Below are 19,699 nucleotides of genomic sequence, written 5' to 3'. Positions count from 1 at the left end.
TTAACATGGCAGCAATTGCTTTTACAGCCTTTAAGGCTTTGATTTAAATTTGCAAAGACAATATGTTACAAGTATCCATTTCTTAAAAAATGAAGAGTAAGCATGGACTAGATATCCAGTTATTCAAAATGTTTGAAGAAATTAAACAAAAGATCTGTTATTCGACATTTGACGATGTGATTTTAAGCATGGATGTAATTTGGGATACTTCTCATTACAGAATCATTGATGGTTTTGGAGGTCACTTCAGACCAATTTTTCTATGATTTCACATGGATTCAAAATTAAATTGGTGAAACCATATAGTAAATAATGATAAATTTACAAAATGAACACAAAATGAAAACTTTTGTCTAAAGCATAAATAAACAAAGGTTAATAGATGCAATTTGGGTACCCTCACGTTAATCTTTTTAGATATTAACAAATAGCTATGGAAAATAAAATGTAGATCACATTCAATTTGAATTTTGGTTTTGGCATGTGCCATTAAGGACTTTCCTGCAAGATGGGGTTATCTGTTTTCATGATATCATTTTATCTAGTTCTATATTTTTATCAATCATTCAGAGTAGGTAATATTGTTTTCCTCTTTTGTTGTTGTAGGTACTTGATAAACTGCTTAGCGAGTTGGAGCCATTTTGTTTGGCAGAACAGGATTTTTGTGTTCGATTCTTTCATCTGATTGGAGATCCAATGAAGGATGAAAAGGAACAAGTCAATGTAAGATTGTTATTGTTTTTGAATCTTTTATGTAATTTTCGGCAGCATCTTTATTTGTTATTGCCAACATGAAAATTTTCATAACAGAAAAGTTATAACTAAACTTGACCCCTCCTTAAAAAAAACCATTCTTTTTATGCCCCATTTAAGGACATTATGTTTTCTGGTCTGTGCGTCAATCCGTTCGTCTGTCCCTACTGGTTAAAGTTTTAGGTTAAGGTAGTTTTTGATGAAGTTGAAGTCCAATCAAACTTAGTAAACATGTTCCCTATGTTATGATCTTCTAATTTTAATGCTAAATTAGAGATTTTATCCTATTTTCATGGTCCACTGAACATAGAAAATGATAATGCGGATGGGGCATATATGTACTTGGGACACATTGTACTGTTACACCACTGTCCCAGGTTAGGAGGAGGGTTTGCAAACTATTTCAATCCTGCCACATTATGTATGTGCCTGTCCCAAGCTTAGAGCCTGTAATTCAGTGGTTGTCTTTTGTTCCTTTATATCATAATTTATTAAAGTCTCACGACTTGATTTTTGTCGAGCCTGCAACTTTTGTTGCAGAAAGCTCGACATAGGGATAGTGATCCGGCGGCGGTGGCAGTGTTAGCTAACTTCTTAAAAGCTTTATATTTTAGAAGGTGGAAGACCTGGATGCTTCATACTTTGTATATAGATGCCTCATGTTACGAAGTTTCCGTCAGTCACATGTCCAATGTCCTTGAGCTCATTTTCATGGTTCAGTGACCACTTGAAAAAAAAGTTCAGATTTTTTGTAATGTTGAATTCTCTCTTATTATAAGTAATAGGATAACTAAATTTGATATGTGTGTACCTCGAAAGGTCCTCATGTCTGTCAGACAGTTTTCACTTGACCTCGACCTCATTGTATGGATCAGTGATCAAGGTTAAGTTTTGGTGGTCAAGTCCATATTTCAGATACTACAAGCAATAGGGCATGTTCAACTGGCAGGTGTCATCTGACCTTGACCTCATTTTCATGGTTCAGTGGTTATAGTTAAATTTTTGTGTTTTGGTCTGTTTTTCTCATACTATATGCAATAGGTCTACTATATTTGTTGTATGGAATGATTGTAAGGTGTACCTATCTAGCGGGCAGATGTCATGTGACCTTGACCTCATTTTCATGGTTCAGTGGTCAAAGTTAAGTTTTTGAGTTTTGTCTTTTTATCTAATACTATATGCCATAGGTCATCTATATTTGGTGTATGGAAATATTTTATGATCTTTATGTCAGTCGCACAGGTTTTATTTGACCTATGCTCATTTTCACGGTTCATTGCACAGTGTTAAGTTTTTGTGTTTTGGTCTATTTTTCTTAAACTATAAGTAATAGGTCAACTATATATGTTGTATAGAAGCATTGTTAGCTGTACATGTCTGCCTGGCATGGTTCATCTGACCTTGACCTCATTTTCAAGGTTCATTGGTCTTTGTTTAGTTATCTTGGTTAATGTTAAGTTTATGTGACAGTTGTATTAAAGCTTAGCTTTATACTTAGGACAATCAACATAATATCAATGATTAGTATAGAAGGTGAGACATTTCAGCGTGTGCACTCTTGTTCCTTTATTGTATTGAACATAATTGAGGACAAATGATGTCTCGTTTAAATTGTCTTACATTGTCTTTTTTCGGCCTTATATAGTTTGCTGTGCAGTATGTGTTTACTCATTATTGAAGACTGTATGATGACCTTCAATTACTTCAATGTTGTTTGGTCTCTGGTAGAGTTTTGTGTCATTTGTAATCATTCCACGTCTTCTTTTTTTGTTTATATATAACTAATCATCAATAATCAATTAGATTTTTAAATATAAACCAACATTTTAATTCAGTAAATTCTTGTGAAACTCATCCCTTTGCAATTTTTTTTACCTTATTGCATAGGTATTATTTGGGTCTCAAACCAAAAGAAAGAAAATTAAGAATCTGCTTAAATTTTGTCAAAGGACCTTATATGAGGTATTGGAATTTGTGACAATAATGCACTTAGGTGAGGTATTGGAATTTGTGTAAGATGTTCGAACTCCTTGGTGTTATTTCATACGATACAAGGTAAAATATTTTGCCCCATAACTGCCATTTATCTTTTGATATAAGACTTAATAGCTCATAAAAAGTCATTTAACAAAATTAAAACAGATTCTTGATTTTCGTTCTTTGAATTTGAGACCCAAATAATACTGATGCAAACACAAGGTAATGTTCCCTATGTTGAAGTCCAATCAATTTGAAACTTAGTATACATGACTCATGTGTTCCTTACAGACTTGGGGTAATTGTAATTGTAATCGTTAATCAGCTGTAATTGATTACAATTTTTCAAGTAATCATTGTAATCATTAATCAGCCAAAAATCTGATTACATGTAATTTAAGTTTAATCAATTACTTTTCATAATACCCTGTAATCCTGATTACTTTATGATTACATTCTGATTACAATGAAAAAAAATCTTAAACTGTGTTTATGGTCAATAAATGAACCTTTTTGTTATTCTTATTTAATTACTAATAATATTTAACATGTTAAGATAGTTTGGTTTACTTTCTTTTATAAAGCATGATAATTGGTTTGTATACTTCAGTAAAAAATAAACTGTTACAGTATTGAAAAGTCATCAATGGCCTAAGTAAAAGATATTGTACATATATTCACAATTAAAAAATTTACATATATATATTTGATAATAACTGTTATATTCAAGTAATAGTTTTCTTTAACCCTTAATTATAATCTTTTGTTAATGTTGTGATTTTTGTCAACTTTGAATTGACAGGTAGGAAACCAATTAAGGTTTGTTTTTGTTGCAATTACCAATTGAGTATATCTGTAGGACAATATATATGGTAAAAGATAAATCAGAAATGTGATCATTTATCTAATAAGCACAAAATTAATTAAAAGTTGGACAAATATCTTGTTTAAAATTAGCAAATTTTTATTTGTATGTATTTGGACTTGACATGTTAAATGCAATGATTTTTAGTACTTGTATTTTGTTTACAATTTGATTAAACTGGTAACTTTATTTCATCCATATTTTAACTTCCATAAACTGCACTTTGAAACAAATATAAATTAAAGTCTAGAATAGGTCAGAAGACAAACAGCACTCTTTTTATAAAGCTATATTCAATTAAAGTCAAAATAATTCAGAGATCAATGATGATAAAGTGCAATGGGTCATAACCAGTGACACAATGTTCATGGATGTATGAAGTGAACTTTTGAGGTTTATTAAATAGATGAAGTTTGAAGTTATCATTTTATAATATAGCAAACAAAATACTTTCTAAAAAATACTATATATATACATACAAAATTTTTTTTTTAAATTCATTGTAATCAGATGTAATCATGATTACTTTGCAAATGTAATCATTAATTTAATCAGACACTTTCAGAAATGATGTAATCATTAATTTAATTTAATCGTACAAATGACAAAGTAATTGTAATTTAATCAATTACATTGAAAGTAATCGGACCCATCTCTGGTTCCTTATGATATGATCTTTCTAATTTTAATGCCAAATTAGAGATTTTATCCCATTTTCACGGTCCACTGAACATAGAAAATGATAATGCGGATGGGGCATATATGTACTTGGGACACATTCTTGTTTTTCTTCAAACAAGAATGTGTCATAAGTACATGGATTTCCCATCCGTACAATCATTTTCTATGTTCAGTGGACCATGAAAATTAGGTAAAATCTTATATTTGGCAGTAAAATTAGAAAGATCATATCATAAGGAGCACATGAGTCATGTATACTAAGTTTCAAATTGATTGGACTTCAACTTCATCAAAAACTACCTCTACCATAAACTTTAACCTGAAGCAGGACAGACGGACAGACCACAAAACAACATACATGCCAACTTTTGAAAGTTCCCATGGGGGTTTTCAGTGAGCGACAACAATTTTAAAGGTTACAATTTTTAGCGAAGTATTTTGTGCGATCTGGATTGTCTAGAAAAAGTGTCATATTTGTATGTTTGCATGCCTTTTTAGCTCACCTGGCCCGAAGGGCCAAGTGAGCTTTTCCCATCACTTTGCGTCCGGCGTACGTCGTCCGTCGTCGTCCTGCATCCGTCGTCCGTCGTCGTTAACTTTTACAAAAATCTTCTCCTCTGAAACTACTAAGCCAAATTTAATCAAACTTGGCCACAATCATCATTGGGGTATCTAGTTTAAAAAATGTGTCCGGTGACCCCGCCAACCAACCAAGATGGCCGCCATGGCTAAAAATAGAACATAGGGGTAAAATGCAGTTTTTGGCTTATAACTCAAAAACCAAAGCATTTAGAGCAAATCTGACATGGAATAAAATTGTTTATCAGGTCAAGATCTATCTGCCCAGAAATTTTCAGATGAATCGGACAACCCGTTAATAGGTTGATGCCCCTGAATTGGTAATTTTATGGAAATTTTGCTGTTTTTGGTTATTATCTTGAATATTATTATAGATAGAGATAAACTGTGATCAGCAATAATGTTCAGCAAAGTAAGATTTACAAATAAGTCAACATGACCGAAATGGTCAGTTGACCCCTTAAGGAGTTATTGCCCTTTATAGTCAATTTTTAACCATTTTTCGTAAATCTTAGTAATCTTTTACAAAAATCTTCTCCTCTGAAACTACTGGGCTAAATTAATCCAAACTTGGCCACAATCATCTTTGGGGTATGTAGTTTAAAAAATGTGTCCGGTGACCCGGCCATCCAACCAAGATGGCTGCCACGGCTAAATATAGGACATAGGGGTAAAATGCAGTTTTTGGCTTATAACTCAAAAATCAAAGCATTAAGAGCAAATCTGACATGGGGTAAAATTGTTTATCAGGTCAAGATCCATCTGCCCAGAAATTTTCAGATGAATCGGACAACCCGTTGATGGGTTGCTGCCCCTGAATTGGTAATTTTATGGAAATTTTGCTGTTTTTGGTTATTATCTTGAATATTATTATTGATAGAGATAAACTGTAAACAGCAATAATGTTCAGCAAAGTAATATTTACAAATAAGTCAACATGACCGAAATGGTCAGTTGACCCCTTAAGGAGTTATTGCCCTTTATAGTCAATGTTTAACCATTTTTCGTAAATCTTAGTAATCTTTTACAAAAATCTTCTCCTCTGAAACTACTTGGCCAAATTAATCCAAACTTGGCCACAATCATCTTTGGGGTATGTAGTTTAAAAAATATGTCCAGTGACCCGGCCAACAAACCAAGATGGCCGCCATGGCTAAAAATAGAACATAGGGGTAAAATGCAGTTTTTGGCTTATAACTGAAAAACCAAAGCATTTAGAGCAAATCTGACATGGGGTAGAATTGTTAAACAGGTGAAGATCTATCTGCCCTAAAATTTTCAGATGAATCGGATAACCCGTTGTTGGGTTGCTGCCCCTGAATTAGTAATTTTAAGGAAATTTTGCTGTTTTTGGTTATTATTAGCTCACCTGGCCCGAAGGGCCAAGTGAGCTTTTCCCATCACTTTGCGTCCGGCGTCTGTCGTCCGTCGTCGTTAACTTTTACAAAAATCTTCTCCTCTGAAACTACTAAGCCAAATTTAATCAAACTTGGCCACAATCATCATTGGGGTATCTAGTTTAAAAAATGTGTCCGGTGACCCCGCCAACCAACCAAGATGGCCGCCATGGCTAAAAATAGAACATAGGGGTAAAATGCAGTTTTTGGCTTATAACTCAAAAACCAAAGCATTTAGAGCAAATCTGACATGGGGTTAAATTGTTAATCAGGTCAAGATCTATCTGCCCAGAAATTTTCAGATGAATCGGACAACCCGTTGATGGGTTGCTGCCCCTGAATTGGTAATTTTATGGAAATTTTGCTGTTTTTTGTTATTATCTTGAATATTATTATAGATAGAGATAAACTGTAAACAGCAATAATGTTCAGCAAAGTAAATTTTACAAATAAGTCAACATGACCGAAATGGTCAGTTGACCCCTTAAGGAGTTATTGCCCTTTATAGTCAATTTTTAACCATTTTTCGTAAATCTTAGTAATCTTTTACAAAAATCTTCTCCTCTGAAACTACTGGGCTAAATTAATCCAAACTTGGCCACAATCATCTTTGGGGTATGTAGTTTAAAAAATGTGTCCAGTGACCAGGCCATCCAACCAAGATGGCTGCCACGGCTAAATATAGGACATAGGGGTAAAATGCAGTTTTTGACTTATAACTCAAAAATCAAAGCATTTAGAGCAAATCTGACGGAGTGAAATTGTTTATCATGTCAAGATCTATCTGCCCTGAAATTTTCAGATGGATCCGACAACCGGTTGCTGCCCCATAATTGGTAATTTTAAGAAAATTTTGACGTTTTTTGTTATTATCTTGAATATTATTATAGATAGAGATAAACTGTAAACAGCAATAATGTACAGCAAAGTAAGACCTGTTTGTTGGTCTTTGTGAAAAAAAGAATAGTACATTGTGCTTTAAATGATTTAATTGAATACAAAAATAATATATGTTACAACAAGTATTATGTCAATAAATTAGTGAAAAAACTACTATTCATTATCCTTATGGTAGTACTGCATCATTGAATTTTGTCAATCAGTCATGCTGTTATCCTTAAGCTGTGTAAGAAGCTCCTTGCAGATGAAAATTCACCTGTGGCAGTGCCATGTTCACGATTTTACAACTAGATGAAAACAAAACAAGTTCAAAATCTAGCATGTTAGAATAATCTTCAGAGAAAACATTTTGATTGGCTTATTAATTTGATCATGAGAATCATTGAATTTGATTGGCTGAACACAATTGTTTTACCTTGGGAACAAAATAAGGAACGATCATATTTTTGTGATGATTTTCACAAATTCGTGTTTTAGAGGTTTTTTAACAATACCCTTTAATATTGATATTTTTTAATAAATGCAAGGACGTATTATAAAACGTCGTTGATAAGAGTAAAGAGAGTGAACACAGGGTGAACGTACTATATGGGCGAAAGAACTCAGGACGAACAGACCAAGGGCGAACATGTAAACAGGGCAACTTCAACCCAATACCAAATTCACGCATGCGTACTACAAATATTTACATTAAAAACATCCTGTTTCAAGAAAAAATAATGTTCATGTAGATGAGATAAAATCTAATAATTTACATAAATAAAAGGGTATATATTTACAATAGTGATTGTTTTCAATCCTAATTTACAAATTAAATGATTCAGATGCTTAATCATGTGTAAAAATTGGTGTCAAGAATCGGAAGTTGTTAAGTTTACAGCTGGCACCATAGGCCTTCAGAAGACTTAAAGTCTTCTTCCACCAAAAATTAAATATCTCAAAAAGGAGCTTTCAATTTTTAACTAATTTTGATCCTTATATTTAATTAACTAATTATGCTCTTCTAGCTTATAGTATCAATTTGAAATTTTTAGTAATATTTAATTTCCCCTAGGTACATCCTTAATATGGATTTTTTTAAATGATGAGCATAATACATCAGGTCCGAGACCACAATTGTCGTCCCTTGTTTTTCGTTGTTCACAAATATAGTCCCTAGTGTTGACAGTGGGTTACTTGCCATTAATTTTTATACCCCTTCCAAATTTATTTCTCCATGTTTATTGCCTCAAATTGCAAGTATGGGGGTGAAATTACACTGTAAAAAAATTTGGGTCCAGAATTTTAAAGGAAAGTAGTGATTTGGTCCAGCTGAAAAAGGTTGAAAATTAGCACTTCGGAAGCTGTCAAAAGATTTCAAGACGCCCTAAACATAAAATTGTCCATATTTTGAGTTAGAGCCGATGAAGTTTTCTATAATGTTGATATAATTTGTCCCAAAAGTAGTACAACACACTGTGAAAGTTTCTTTAAGAAAGCGCACAGAAGACATTCATTATGTTTTGGTTCATATTCATTGTAACCAGTTGTCTTTGCATTTTATTGTATACTATATTTTTCTGTTTTTGAAGTCCCTTTGTTGTAACAGGTTTATACTGTTTACCATCAGATGACACATGTTGTACTGATCCATCATTACACATCACATATAGACTGTTATCTTGTAGTGTAGTCATACTACAGGGACGTGCTGGTAATGTTAGGGTGTGATGTCTGTCATCAGTATAACTGTACCAGTACAGCTTATTGTTGTTGTTGTAGAGACTAAGGTTCTTTTCACAGTAGAATATTTTTTCACCAGAACCATGTACCGCCCAAGGATCACAGTCAGTCTGTATTGTCTGTACCACCTCTCCTGTCTGATGATCTATGATCAGTAGGCTGCTGTAACCACGTACAACTAGCTTGTTGTTTATAGTTGTAATGTCCCCACTCCCCCACCACATTCCAGGTACTGATATTGATTTAAGTTTGAGTTTATTGTGTATGTCATACATCCCTATACACACACTATCCCTCATTATAAAAGCTACTGTAAAGTTGTTGACTGCTGTAACAAACAATGGTTTACCCTGTACATCTATACTGTCTACCTGTGATCCATCTGTGTTATAGATCAATAGTCTCATCTGCCTAGGTAAACACATCACCAGTCTACCATCATCCATCATCACCATATTTGTTACAAGTTTGTTACCAATTTCTGCTGTCTGGTTGATCTGATGATGAAATTTGAAAACATCTTGTCCTAGTGTGTATTGTTTATTGTTTGTGTGGTCTTTGTCTGAAAGATAGAAACCACACATTGTTTATTGTTGTATTTTGATTTATACAAACATCTGAAATATGATCATCTAAAGAAATTAACAGCAACAGATCATAATCATTTGCAACAAATAAAAACAATAATTTTGTATTAAGAATTTTCAATCAATACCACAAAAAAGCAGTTTTAGGATGAATGTTCATTAGACTTTTTTCAATTTTCATTTGTGTAATATAAAGGATCAGTTAATAAAGACGAGGAGGAATACTATCATATAGATGTATAACATATAGGCTCACATCATAACAAGAATTCAAATATCCTTTAAGTCCAAGTAATATATTTAGTTCAATATAGTACTGGACATATTTGACAAAAAAACAAATTGTAATATTAATACACATTGTTCATTGTGAAAAAATCTATCATATAATTACCAATATATTTATACATACTTTGTTGCTCAGAGTTTCCACATTGGCAAGAGCACCCTCCTTTTCTGATGTACAGAAGTATCTCCTGTAATGTGATAAATAAGTAACTTAGATTTGTTCATATACCAACTGTGCAAAACAAAATATATCAGTGGAGTCAATGCAGCTTTTACATTGTATTGTGATTTATGTGATTTAAAGATACTATTGGATATAATAACCAGATGCTCCGCAGGGTGCAGCTTTATACGACCGCAGAGGTCGAACCCTGAACAGTTGGGGCAAGTATGGACACAACATTTAAGCTTAATACAGCTCGGAATTTGAATTGTGATTAAATAGTTGACACAACATAGGTTTCTGACACAGAATGGATGTGGTCTAAGAACTTAAACTTAAAAACTTAAAATTTTTAAAATAGACATTTACCTATTATGGTCCAATATCAAAAATCTAAATACATGGTTAGATTCAGCATATCATAGAACCCCAAGAATTCAATTTTTGATGAAATCAAATAATGTTCAATTCTAGACCCTTTAGACCTCAATGTGGACCAATTTAATAACCGGGCCCAAATATTAAAAATCTAGATACATGGTCAGATTCAGCATATTGAATAACCCCATATATTCAATTTTTGTTGAAATCAATAAAGTTTAATTTTTGACCCTTTGGATCTTATAATGTAGACCAATTTGAAAGTGGGACAATACTGTGCAATTGAATATTTCTTGCTATTGCGCAAAACTGTGCAATTGAAAATTTCTTGCTATTGCGCAATATTGTGCAATTAGATGTTTCTTGCTATTACGCAATACTGTGTAATTGAAGATTTCTTGCTATTGCACAATACTGTGCAATTGAAGATTTCTTGCTATTGTGAAATACTGTGCAATTGAAAATTTCTTTCTATCGCACAATACTGTGAAATTGAAGATTTCTTGCTATTCCGGAATACTGTGCAATTAAAAATTTCTTGCTATTGCACAATACTTAATACAATAATTTTGGACCCCTATTTGGACCAACTTGAAAACTGGGCTCATAATAAAAAATCTAAGTACATGTTTGGATTCAGCATATCAAAGAACCCCAAGAATTCAATTTTTGTTAAAATCAAGCTAAGCTTAATTTTGGACCCTTTGGACCTTAATGTAGACCAATTTGGAAACAGGACCAAAAATTAAGAATCTGAATACACGGTTAAATTTGGCATATCAAAGAACCCCAATAATTCAGTTTTTGATGAAATCAAACAAAGTTAAATTTTTGACCCTTTTGGCCCCTAATTCATTGGGACCAAATCTCCCAAAATCAATCTAAACCTTCCTTTTGTGGTCATAAACCTTGTGTTAAAATTTCATAGATTTCTATTACTTTATACTAAAGTTATTGTGCAAAAACCAAGAAAAATGCTTATTTGGGACCTGTTTTTGGCCCCTAATTCCTAAACTGTTGGGACTAAAACTCCCAAATTCATTTCCACCTTCCTTTTGTTGTCATAGACCTTATGTTAAAATTTCATAGATTTCTGTTTACTTATACTAAAGTTATATTGCGAAAACCAAGAAAAATGCTTATTTGGGCCCTTTTTGGCCCCTAATTTCTAAACTGTTGGGACAAAAACACCCAAAATCAATCCCAACCTTCCTTTTGTTGTCATAAACCTTATGTTTAAATTTCATAGATTTCTATTTTCTTTTACTAAAGTTAAAGTGCGAAAACCAAATGTCTTCAGATGACGACGTCAACGAGATACCAATATACAACCAAAAAATTTTCAATTTTTGCGGTCGTATAAAAACAACATAAAATGTCTATAAGGCTACTTGATGATTGTAGAAACATTGAAAGTTTGGCAATGTTGTTAAAATGTTCTGAAAAAAAATACTGAAATGTTAGAAATTTTTTGGTTAACTAGAGGTACACAAATATGCTCCTCCCTGTCTGATCCAAATAGGAATGATCATTCTTAAATTCTCATGTCTAAGGAGATTGCCACACTCTTTTCACTGAAAGGATCCCTTGCAAAAAATGTTTAAGTGGTCTGATATTTGCCAATTAAAATGCAATTTTCATTTTCTATCCAATATAAATTAACAAAACGAAATACCTATAAAAATTATATATCAGGAGGCATGGTTTGGGAAAGTGCAGTCTACAAATGTGATTGTTAACAGTTCTGTACTTGTTCACAACTTTGACTTTTTATCGCACTTGACAGAGTGAAAAAATAGATATCGGTATACTGTTTCTGTTGACAGAGGAGGCGTTGGCGTCCGTGTCTTTGTCAACAATGTATTAGTTTGTGATTAGGTATAGTTTTAGTAGTTTATGGTGAACCACTAGTTAAGTGAGTCAAAAATATTTGGTATGCAGTTATATTAGTATTGGCACATCTAATTAGTATGGAGATTATGTGGCCCAGTCCCTTCAGTTATGGTCTACTGACTTTGAAACTTTTGCTTAGTTTTCATGTATTAGTTTGATTTTGTTGGTTTATGGGAAACCTCTCCTGGTAGTTAAATGATGTTTAGTATGCAGTTGTATTAGCATTAGCATATCTCATTACCATTGAGATTATTTAACCCTGTCCCCTCAGTTATGGTTTATTGACTTTGAACATTTTGCTTAGTTTACATGTATGAGTTTGGGTTTAGGTTGTTTAAAGGGAACTACATATAATAATTCAATGGTACATGTATTTGATATGCAGTTGTATTAGCATTTGCGCAAATCATCCCATGGAGATTGTTTAGCCATGTACCTTCAGTCATAGTTCATTGACTTTGAATATTTGCTAAACTTACAAAAGTTACATGTTAAAGTGTTGCTATCTTAATTTCAACATTTGCATTATCGAAATTAACAAAAAAAGCAAGACATATGTCTGTGATGACAATTTATTGTCTTTATTAATAGTTTTCTCATTGGCTATTACTAAACCCCCGTTTTTTTTAAAGATACAAAGTCAGCAAGATACACTTAGTGGTAATGCATGTAATAATGTATTTACCTGCATGTAAGCATTTTGTCCTTGTATGTCAGATCTTATACCTTGGATTGAATTATCCATCTGAAAATAAAGTAAAAACATTAACTATGTTAGCTGGAACTATTTTTTTTCAGTAAAGACAATTATACTTGCCCTGTGTTAAATACCATACTTTGGCCTATAATGGTGTATTTGTGACTTGGAAGGAGAGTTGTTTCATTGGCACTCATACCACACCTTCTTATATCTATTTGCAATTCTATTTCACTTTATTCTACTAAACTTAAACATTGAACCATCACAAAGTCAGGTCAAATATCCAACAGATCTTATTCAATGTTTCAGCAATCCTTATAATTTCATTTGTTTTTTTAGTGTTGTTTTTTTTAATATAATAATATTTATCATATATTTAGTACAAAATACAGCAATTTTGTATATTTGATAAAGGGTTTTGTTTCAAGTCTGTATCACCTACCCTGTATCGCATACCCCATATCACATAGCAAAACCTGTATTGCATACCTGGCGTGACGTCATAATAAAGTCGAATGACGTCAATGTTTGATCTCTGACGTCCAGTTGCTGTTCCCACCAAAAAAAAATGTGCTATCATTTCAACTAGTGTGATATAAATCAGTCATTTTGTTACTTTGAAATATAGTTTGGATTTTTAAAAATTAAAACATGTAGTTGAAATGATGGAACTGAGTGAGTGAGTATTGTTTACTTAGTAAATTATTTAAATACATGGTCTTAACAGTATATTGAGAATGTAATAAGGTTATAGGGGACATTACAATGTGGATATTCAGCTAATAAGGAAGTCTTTAAAAAAAAAAGTCAGCTGAAAAATACAGGAAAATTATAATTTCCTTTTTCTTACTTATATTTTTGGACGATTTAAAAGAATATCAGATTATTACATGGCATTTTTCATATCGCATGTATTATCAGCCCTAGGTAAAATATCAGCCCAAGAGCTGCATGGCTCGAGGGCTGATATTGACCGAGGGCTGATGATACATGCGATATGAAAAATTACATGTTATGATCTTTTTATCATTTGCTTCAACAATGGAGAAAAATAACAGATTCATATAATGATCCTTTTACGTGGTTCCCAAATAGAAGTTTAAATAGTGAAAAGTTCACGGACGTTAGACATAAAATTTAGTACATTCGATATGAAATCTTTCTACCATATGCCTCAACAGAAAAGAAAAACATTTTGAAATAGACGAATCGATAAAAAAAATTCAACAATAAACATAATTAAACACTGTTTGGAAAGTCAACTTTTTCAAAGTAACTTTCTAAATCTATGTTTGAAACTTTAAAAAAATGCATTTATTTAATAATTTGTTTGTTTTTTAATTATTTTTTTTGTGTATTATTTTACACAATGTACTTTTCAGTATCAAAATAATTGTTTACTTCTGTAATGTTTTTCACTGAAAACGTAGCATTGAGGTGTATTTTCCGGAATATGCCGAGTATCACCGGAATGCCATGCTATAACGTTACGGAAAGGCATGTGATAACAATCGAAGCATGTGATAAACTTTTCATATCAGCCCGCTTAGCACCAATTAAAAAAATATAGAATTTACGTAAATTTAATGCTATTATCATACAGTAAAAATCATATGTTATTTAGTCTAAGTATATGATAACACCGGATATTCCATGAATCTCATTCTGTTGAAATATAGGACTGATATTGGTTTCTTGTGGTGATACAGCATGCGATACAGATTTTCCCATGTATTATTCTATATGTATTCATTAAACCTTGCTTGATACAAATTTCACTGAGCTTCTCTAGGTCTTGAGTTTCTCTATTACACTATATTCCACTGATTATCCAGGGAAATAAACAGCTGTTTCAACTTATTAACTTATAAAAAAGCACAATTATCCTGTACAGCAACTAATTATTGCTAAAATTCTTTTTCATTCACGATAATACTGTTGATTTCTATTCATTCGTATCTACTCTCTTATTTAATTCATTTTCAAAAATACTATAGACATCAATATTAATATACGTTTTTTGATTTCAAGAGTTAAGCCTGCCAATTGATATTTTATCGTGTGTTTTTCTATGTTGTGATGTTATGCTATTGTTTCAGAAAAAGAGAGAAGGTTTGGATCCATTAAAACGTTTAATCCCGCTGCAAATGTTTGCACCTGTTCTAAGTCAGGAATCTGATGTACAGTAGTTGTCGTTTGTTTATGTAGTTCATATGTGTTTCTCGTTTCTTGTTTTTTTTATATAGATTAGACCGTTGGTTTTCCTGTTTGAATGGTTTTACACTAGTAATTTTGGGGCCCTTTATAGTTTGTTGTTCGGTGTGAGCCAAGGCTCTGGTTGAAGGCTGTGCATTGACCTGTAATGGTTTACTTTTTTTTAAATTGTTTTTTGGATGTAGAGTTGTCTCTGACATTGGCACTCACACCACATCTTCCTATATCTATCAACAGTTTTTGTTCTTAGCTTGGAAGCATATAATTTGAAAGAATATCATATATCAAAATAAATCATGTTGCCCAATGAAATACATTATAAAACAAATGTATAGGAATCTTTCGGAATATGCATGACATATTAGTCAGTGGCCATCGAAGACACACATGCAACTATTAATTAATCCACTAGGAATTGGTTACACTTAACATTAATCAACCTTTTTAATACTTTGAATATTTTAATTTAGATATCATATATTTAGAAACATCAAATGTAATATGTTACTGGTTTTTGATGAGTACCTTGCAGGATATATTGCAAATTTTCATTGAAGTGGCAAAATAAGTCTATTCTTTGGTTCATTGTTTTATATAATCCATACAAAACATATACAGCCTTCTTTTTAACAGTCAGTCAAATTTGAGCAATTTGATGTAGAAAACATATTCTTTATTTTAATACCTGATATGAGAACATTTATTTTTCATACATTTAGCTACTATTTTCATAAATCAAATAAATATAAAATTCTAGACATTAACATGTTGTGTCAGCCTACATTCCCGTGTCATTGTAATGAGACATTAAATGATCATATTAATACAGACGAGGGACACCTTGTATAATCAAAAAGGTAACGTAAGCAATATAAAAAATCCAGCTCATCTAGGTGCATGAGAATCACAATGTTTCTCTTTGACATAATCTAAATAGCTGTTCCACTCATTCTGTTTATATCACTATTGACACATGTTATTTTAAATTTATTACCAATAACAGACATATTGATAGTTACCTCATCAAGCTTCTTGTGGAGGTCCAGTAGGTTAAGGGTGTAACTGTTACACAAGGCCTCATCCAATGGTCTTTGCTCTATTCTTATCAAGTCATCTTGTTTACTAGGGTCAAGTTGTAGGACAAAGTTTGTCAGATCTGTCCAAAGGCTGTTGTATTCTGTCTGTGATATTCTGCCTGTGGTATTATGACTCAGGTAGTCATTTTTGTATTGTCGTAAGCCCTGTACTGCAGCATCTTCAGCTGGTGTTAGATTATTGCAGTTCAACAAAAACAGGCTGGATAAGGTGATGTCTAGATCTTCTAGTTGAACAGGATTGGCTGTGAACTTGCAGTGGCAATCATGAAGGGCAAGGCCAGGTTTCTCTGTATATAACCGCTTCCATTGACAATAAATTAGTGGCAATGATGGATGGTTATAACAATTTTGCCCATCAACACAGCATCGTGCATTTCTGTGTCGTAGATGAAACAGGATGTGTATTACTGGTTGCGTGTTGAGGAAAGCTTGTAGAGTTGTAAGTCCTTTACTAGTGTAGTCTCTTTCAAGTCTGGTTCTGAACAATGGTGTTACAACCTCCATTATAACAGACCCTACTATAAAGTATCGTCTCTTATCATCCCTGTCCATCCTGTAATATAAATGTAACAGAACAATTTAACACAATCTCCAATTTTAAATTATCATAGTGATAAAAACTGTAAACTTTGGTATTTTCACTTCAAATGGAACATTTACTATAGTCTCAACTGGTTTCTGTCAATTGAACTGTGTGTTATTTTCCAAAACCATAGAACAATCAAAAACAATAATTATGTTTTCTATTCGTAAAACACCTATTATGTCTTGAGAAAAGAATGGCGCTGAAAAGCCAGTTTTTTCTTCTAACCAAAGTGTTGTTATAGTATGATGTTGTCATACATTACAGAAGAAACATAAAAAATTGTATCCACTCCTTAATCAAGTAGTCAGGGGCATCAATGTAAACAGTTATCTTTTAAATAAAAATGATGAAACTCAAAATTAAGTTTCCCCAATATAGCCAATTATCTCATATCCCGGAAAATTGATACCAATGAAAATATAAAGCAATTCACTAAATGTTTTTTTTAACACTAACCAAATGTTGGATTAATAAAGGCAACAGTAGTATACCGCTGTTCAAAACTCATAAATCCATGGACAAAAAACAAAATCGGGATAACAAACTAAAACCGAGGGAAACGCATTAAATATAAGAGAACAACGACATAACACTAAAATGTAACACACATAGACAAAATCCCACGAGAATAACAAATATAACATATATATATAACATCAAAACCAAATACATGAATTTGGGATAGACAAGTACCGTGACACGTCTTATCGCAATGTGAATTTACACTCAAAAATAAGAGAAAACAAACGACACAACGTTATAATGTAATACACACAGAAACGAACTATAATATAACAATGACCATATTCCTGACTTGGTACAGGGCATTTTTAAAGGAAAAAATGGTGGGTTGAACCTGGTTTTGTGGCATGCCAAACCTCGCACTTTTATGGCCATGTGAAATATAACATCAAAATGACAACACAGGACTACAATATAAATAAATTGGAGAACACAATTGACAAAGAATCACACGAACAACAGCCAACAAAAGGCAACAAGTTCAAAATTTTAATACACCAGAAGTGTATTTTGTCCACACAAGACCTATGTGTGACGCACAGATACAAAAGTTTGAAAGCCGAAACGAGTACAAAGTTGAACAGCATCGAGGACCAAAAGATCAAAAAGGTTGTGCCAAAAACGGCAAGGGTTTTCTGTTAAGTTACCAGAAAATCCCTATAATTTAGAGTAATTTATACTTTTGCAAACAGTAAATTTAATAAAATGAATATTCAAAAAATGTACATGAAAAAGCTGAAGTATTAACTAATTACAGGAAACAACTGAAATACATTTACATAACCAGACATTTGAAACACAAAAGTAGACACATCCGAATACGTTTAAACCTCTACGCCAAGTGACGTCCTATTTGAAACTGAAAAATGACGAAAAAATGACGTCATTTGAATTAGTAAAACAGAGCATCAAAAAATGAAAAATGACGTCACATAAGAATGAATAAGATAGAATTAGGATTAATTTAAGATTATATATTTGAACTAAATACTGATATTGCATTTAAATAACAAAGCACATTTTAATTCTTATTAATATAAAACTGAGGTAGCAATTAACTATATTATAAAACTATGTCAGGTTTGTTATGAATCTAACTTCAAACGTAAAATATCGTACTGATTACTTTGAACGAAATCAAATCTGATAAATGAAGGCGGTGATTAATTTTCTTTACCATAACACATAAATATAATAGAAAAGACGTCAACACATATGACAAAATCCGATGAGAATTACAAATATAACATTAAACATTAATTACTTTTTATGATTCATATCTAAATAAAAATATACAGATAATGTCTAAACAACAGATTTATTATCATTTGAATTAAATGTTTTTTTAACATTGTTTACTGATTTCTTTTGTGACATAATAATTAATGTTAAAGACATTACCAACTAGGAGATGGAGGGGGCGTGGGTGCTTATTTTGTTTGGAATCCTGTTTATTTTTTGTTTGAAATCCCTTTACCGTGAAAACCATAAAAACAGTGGCGAATCCAGAACTTTTAAGGAGGATCCCACTGGTTGAACTAAGGGAGCCTGCTCCAGTCATGATTCAGTGATTGTCTGTATAGTCAACCAAAATTTTGGAGAAGTAGTAAACTGAAAGTAATTTTTTTTTAGATCAACTTATCAGTATCTATGTTAACATTTAGTAGTGTATTTTATATTTTAGTGTTATCATGGTAATTGACATGTATACTCACATGAAATGTATTTAATAAATGGTTTTGTCTTGTAAACTTAAAGAATAATGAAACTTCCTTTTTGATAATGTCAAGGTAGAATGGAAATACCCTTTTCTATTTATAACACAAGTCATGTGATCATTTCCAATACAAATTTTACATAAGAAAATGATAAGTTATTTATGTCAGATTCAAACAAGTTCAAAATCCACAACATTTAAATGTTTACTACTTTTATTCAGTTTCTATATTAGTATTCAATTCATGTCTGTTGTTTATAATTCATCTGTGAAAAGCTAGACAAATATGGTATACTGATTTTATTAATTAAAACATTATTAATTTATTGAAATGTCAAGATAATGTGTGGATTTCTTTTTTCATAAATTGACTTAATTGTACAATAGTTCTACAAACCATTTATAGCTACTTCAATACAAACAGCTCCCCTCTCTAAAACAAACAAAACCCACTTAATTAAGTCAGGTCATTACCTACAAAAAGTTCAAATAAATGCCTTAAGTCATAAGAAACAAGTGACTGGTGAAAAGTCATGTTCTTCCAATTCTTGAACCAATCCATGCAAACATCAGTAACTTAGTCTTCTGTGCACGAATTTATAATTTTGTATAATCGTCAATTTTTTTTCAATCGGTCAGTGTTGTGAAAATATTGCAGGTGTTTTGAAGCCAAAGTT

At 32.1% G+C, this 19,699-nt stretch overlaps 2 protein-coding genes across 5 annotated transcripts in view; one reads left to right on the top strand and one right to left on the bottom strand.

Annotated features, from left to right (window-relative positions):
- Positions 1–19,699, top strand: part of LOC143085153 (exocyst complex component 1-like) — a 60,649-nt gene that overhangs the window by 27,459 nt on the left and 13,491 nt on the right. For all 4 annotated transcript variants that reach the window (XM_076261352.1, XM_076261349.1, XM_076261351.1 and 1 more), the window contains exon 14: positions 607–723. In XM_076261352.1, the coding sequence (XP_076117467.1) occupies positions 607–723 (117 nt within the window). The remainder of the gene's footprint in view (positions 1–606; positions 724–19,699) is intronic.
- On the bottom strand, positions 7,224–19,111 carry LOC143085155 (uncharacterized). Its single transcript, XM_076261354.1, has 5 exons — positions 19,021–19,111; positions 16,120–16,750; positions 12,872–12,931; positions 9,874–9,937; positions 7,224–9,436 (listed from the first exon to the last, which is right to left on the bottom strand). Coding segments are annotated over exons 1-5 (1,572 nt in total). The 5' UTR covers positions 19,023–19,111; the 3' UTR covers positions 7,224–8,621.

Source organism: Mytilus galloprovincialis, chromosome 8 (assembly GCF_965363235.1).
Source record: "Mytilus galloprovincialis chromosome 8, xbMytGall1.hap1.1, whole genome shotgun sequence".
Lineage (NCBI taxonomy): Eukaryota > Metazoa > Mollusca > Bivalvia > Mytilida > Mytilidae > Mytilus > Mytilus galloprovincialis.
Note: the sequence above shows the minus strand (reverse complement) of the source record. Positions and strands in the feature narration are given on the sequence as shown.

Excerpts from the sequence above, each read along its gene's own strand:
- LOC143085155 (XM_076261354.1), bottom strand. Across the intron at positions 9,938-12,871 it reads GACAAAATGCTTACATGCAG|GAGATACTTCTGTACATCAG; the intron begins GTAAATACATTA and ends ATCACATTACAG. Across the intron at positions 9,437-9,873 it reads TGGAAACTCTGAGCAACAAA|ACAAAGACCACACAAACAAT; the intron begins GTATGTATAAAT and ends TCTATCTTTCAG.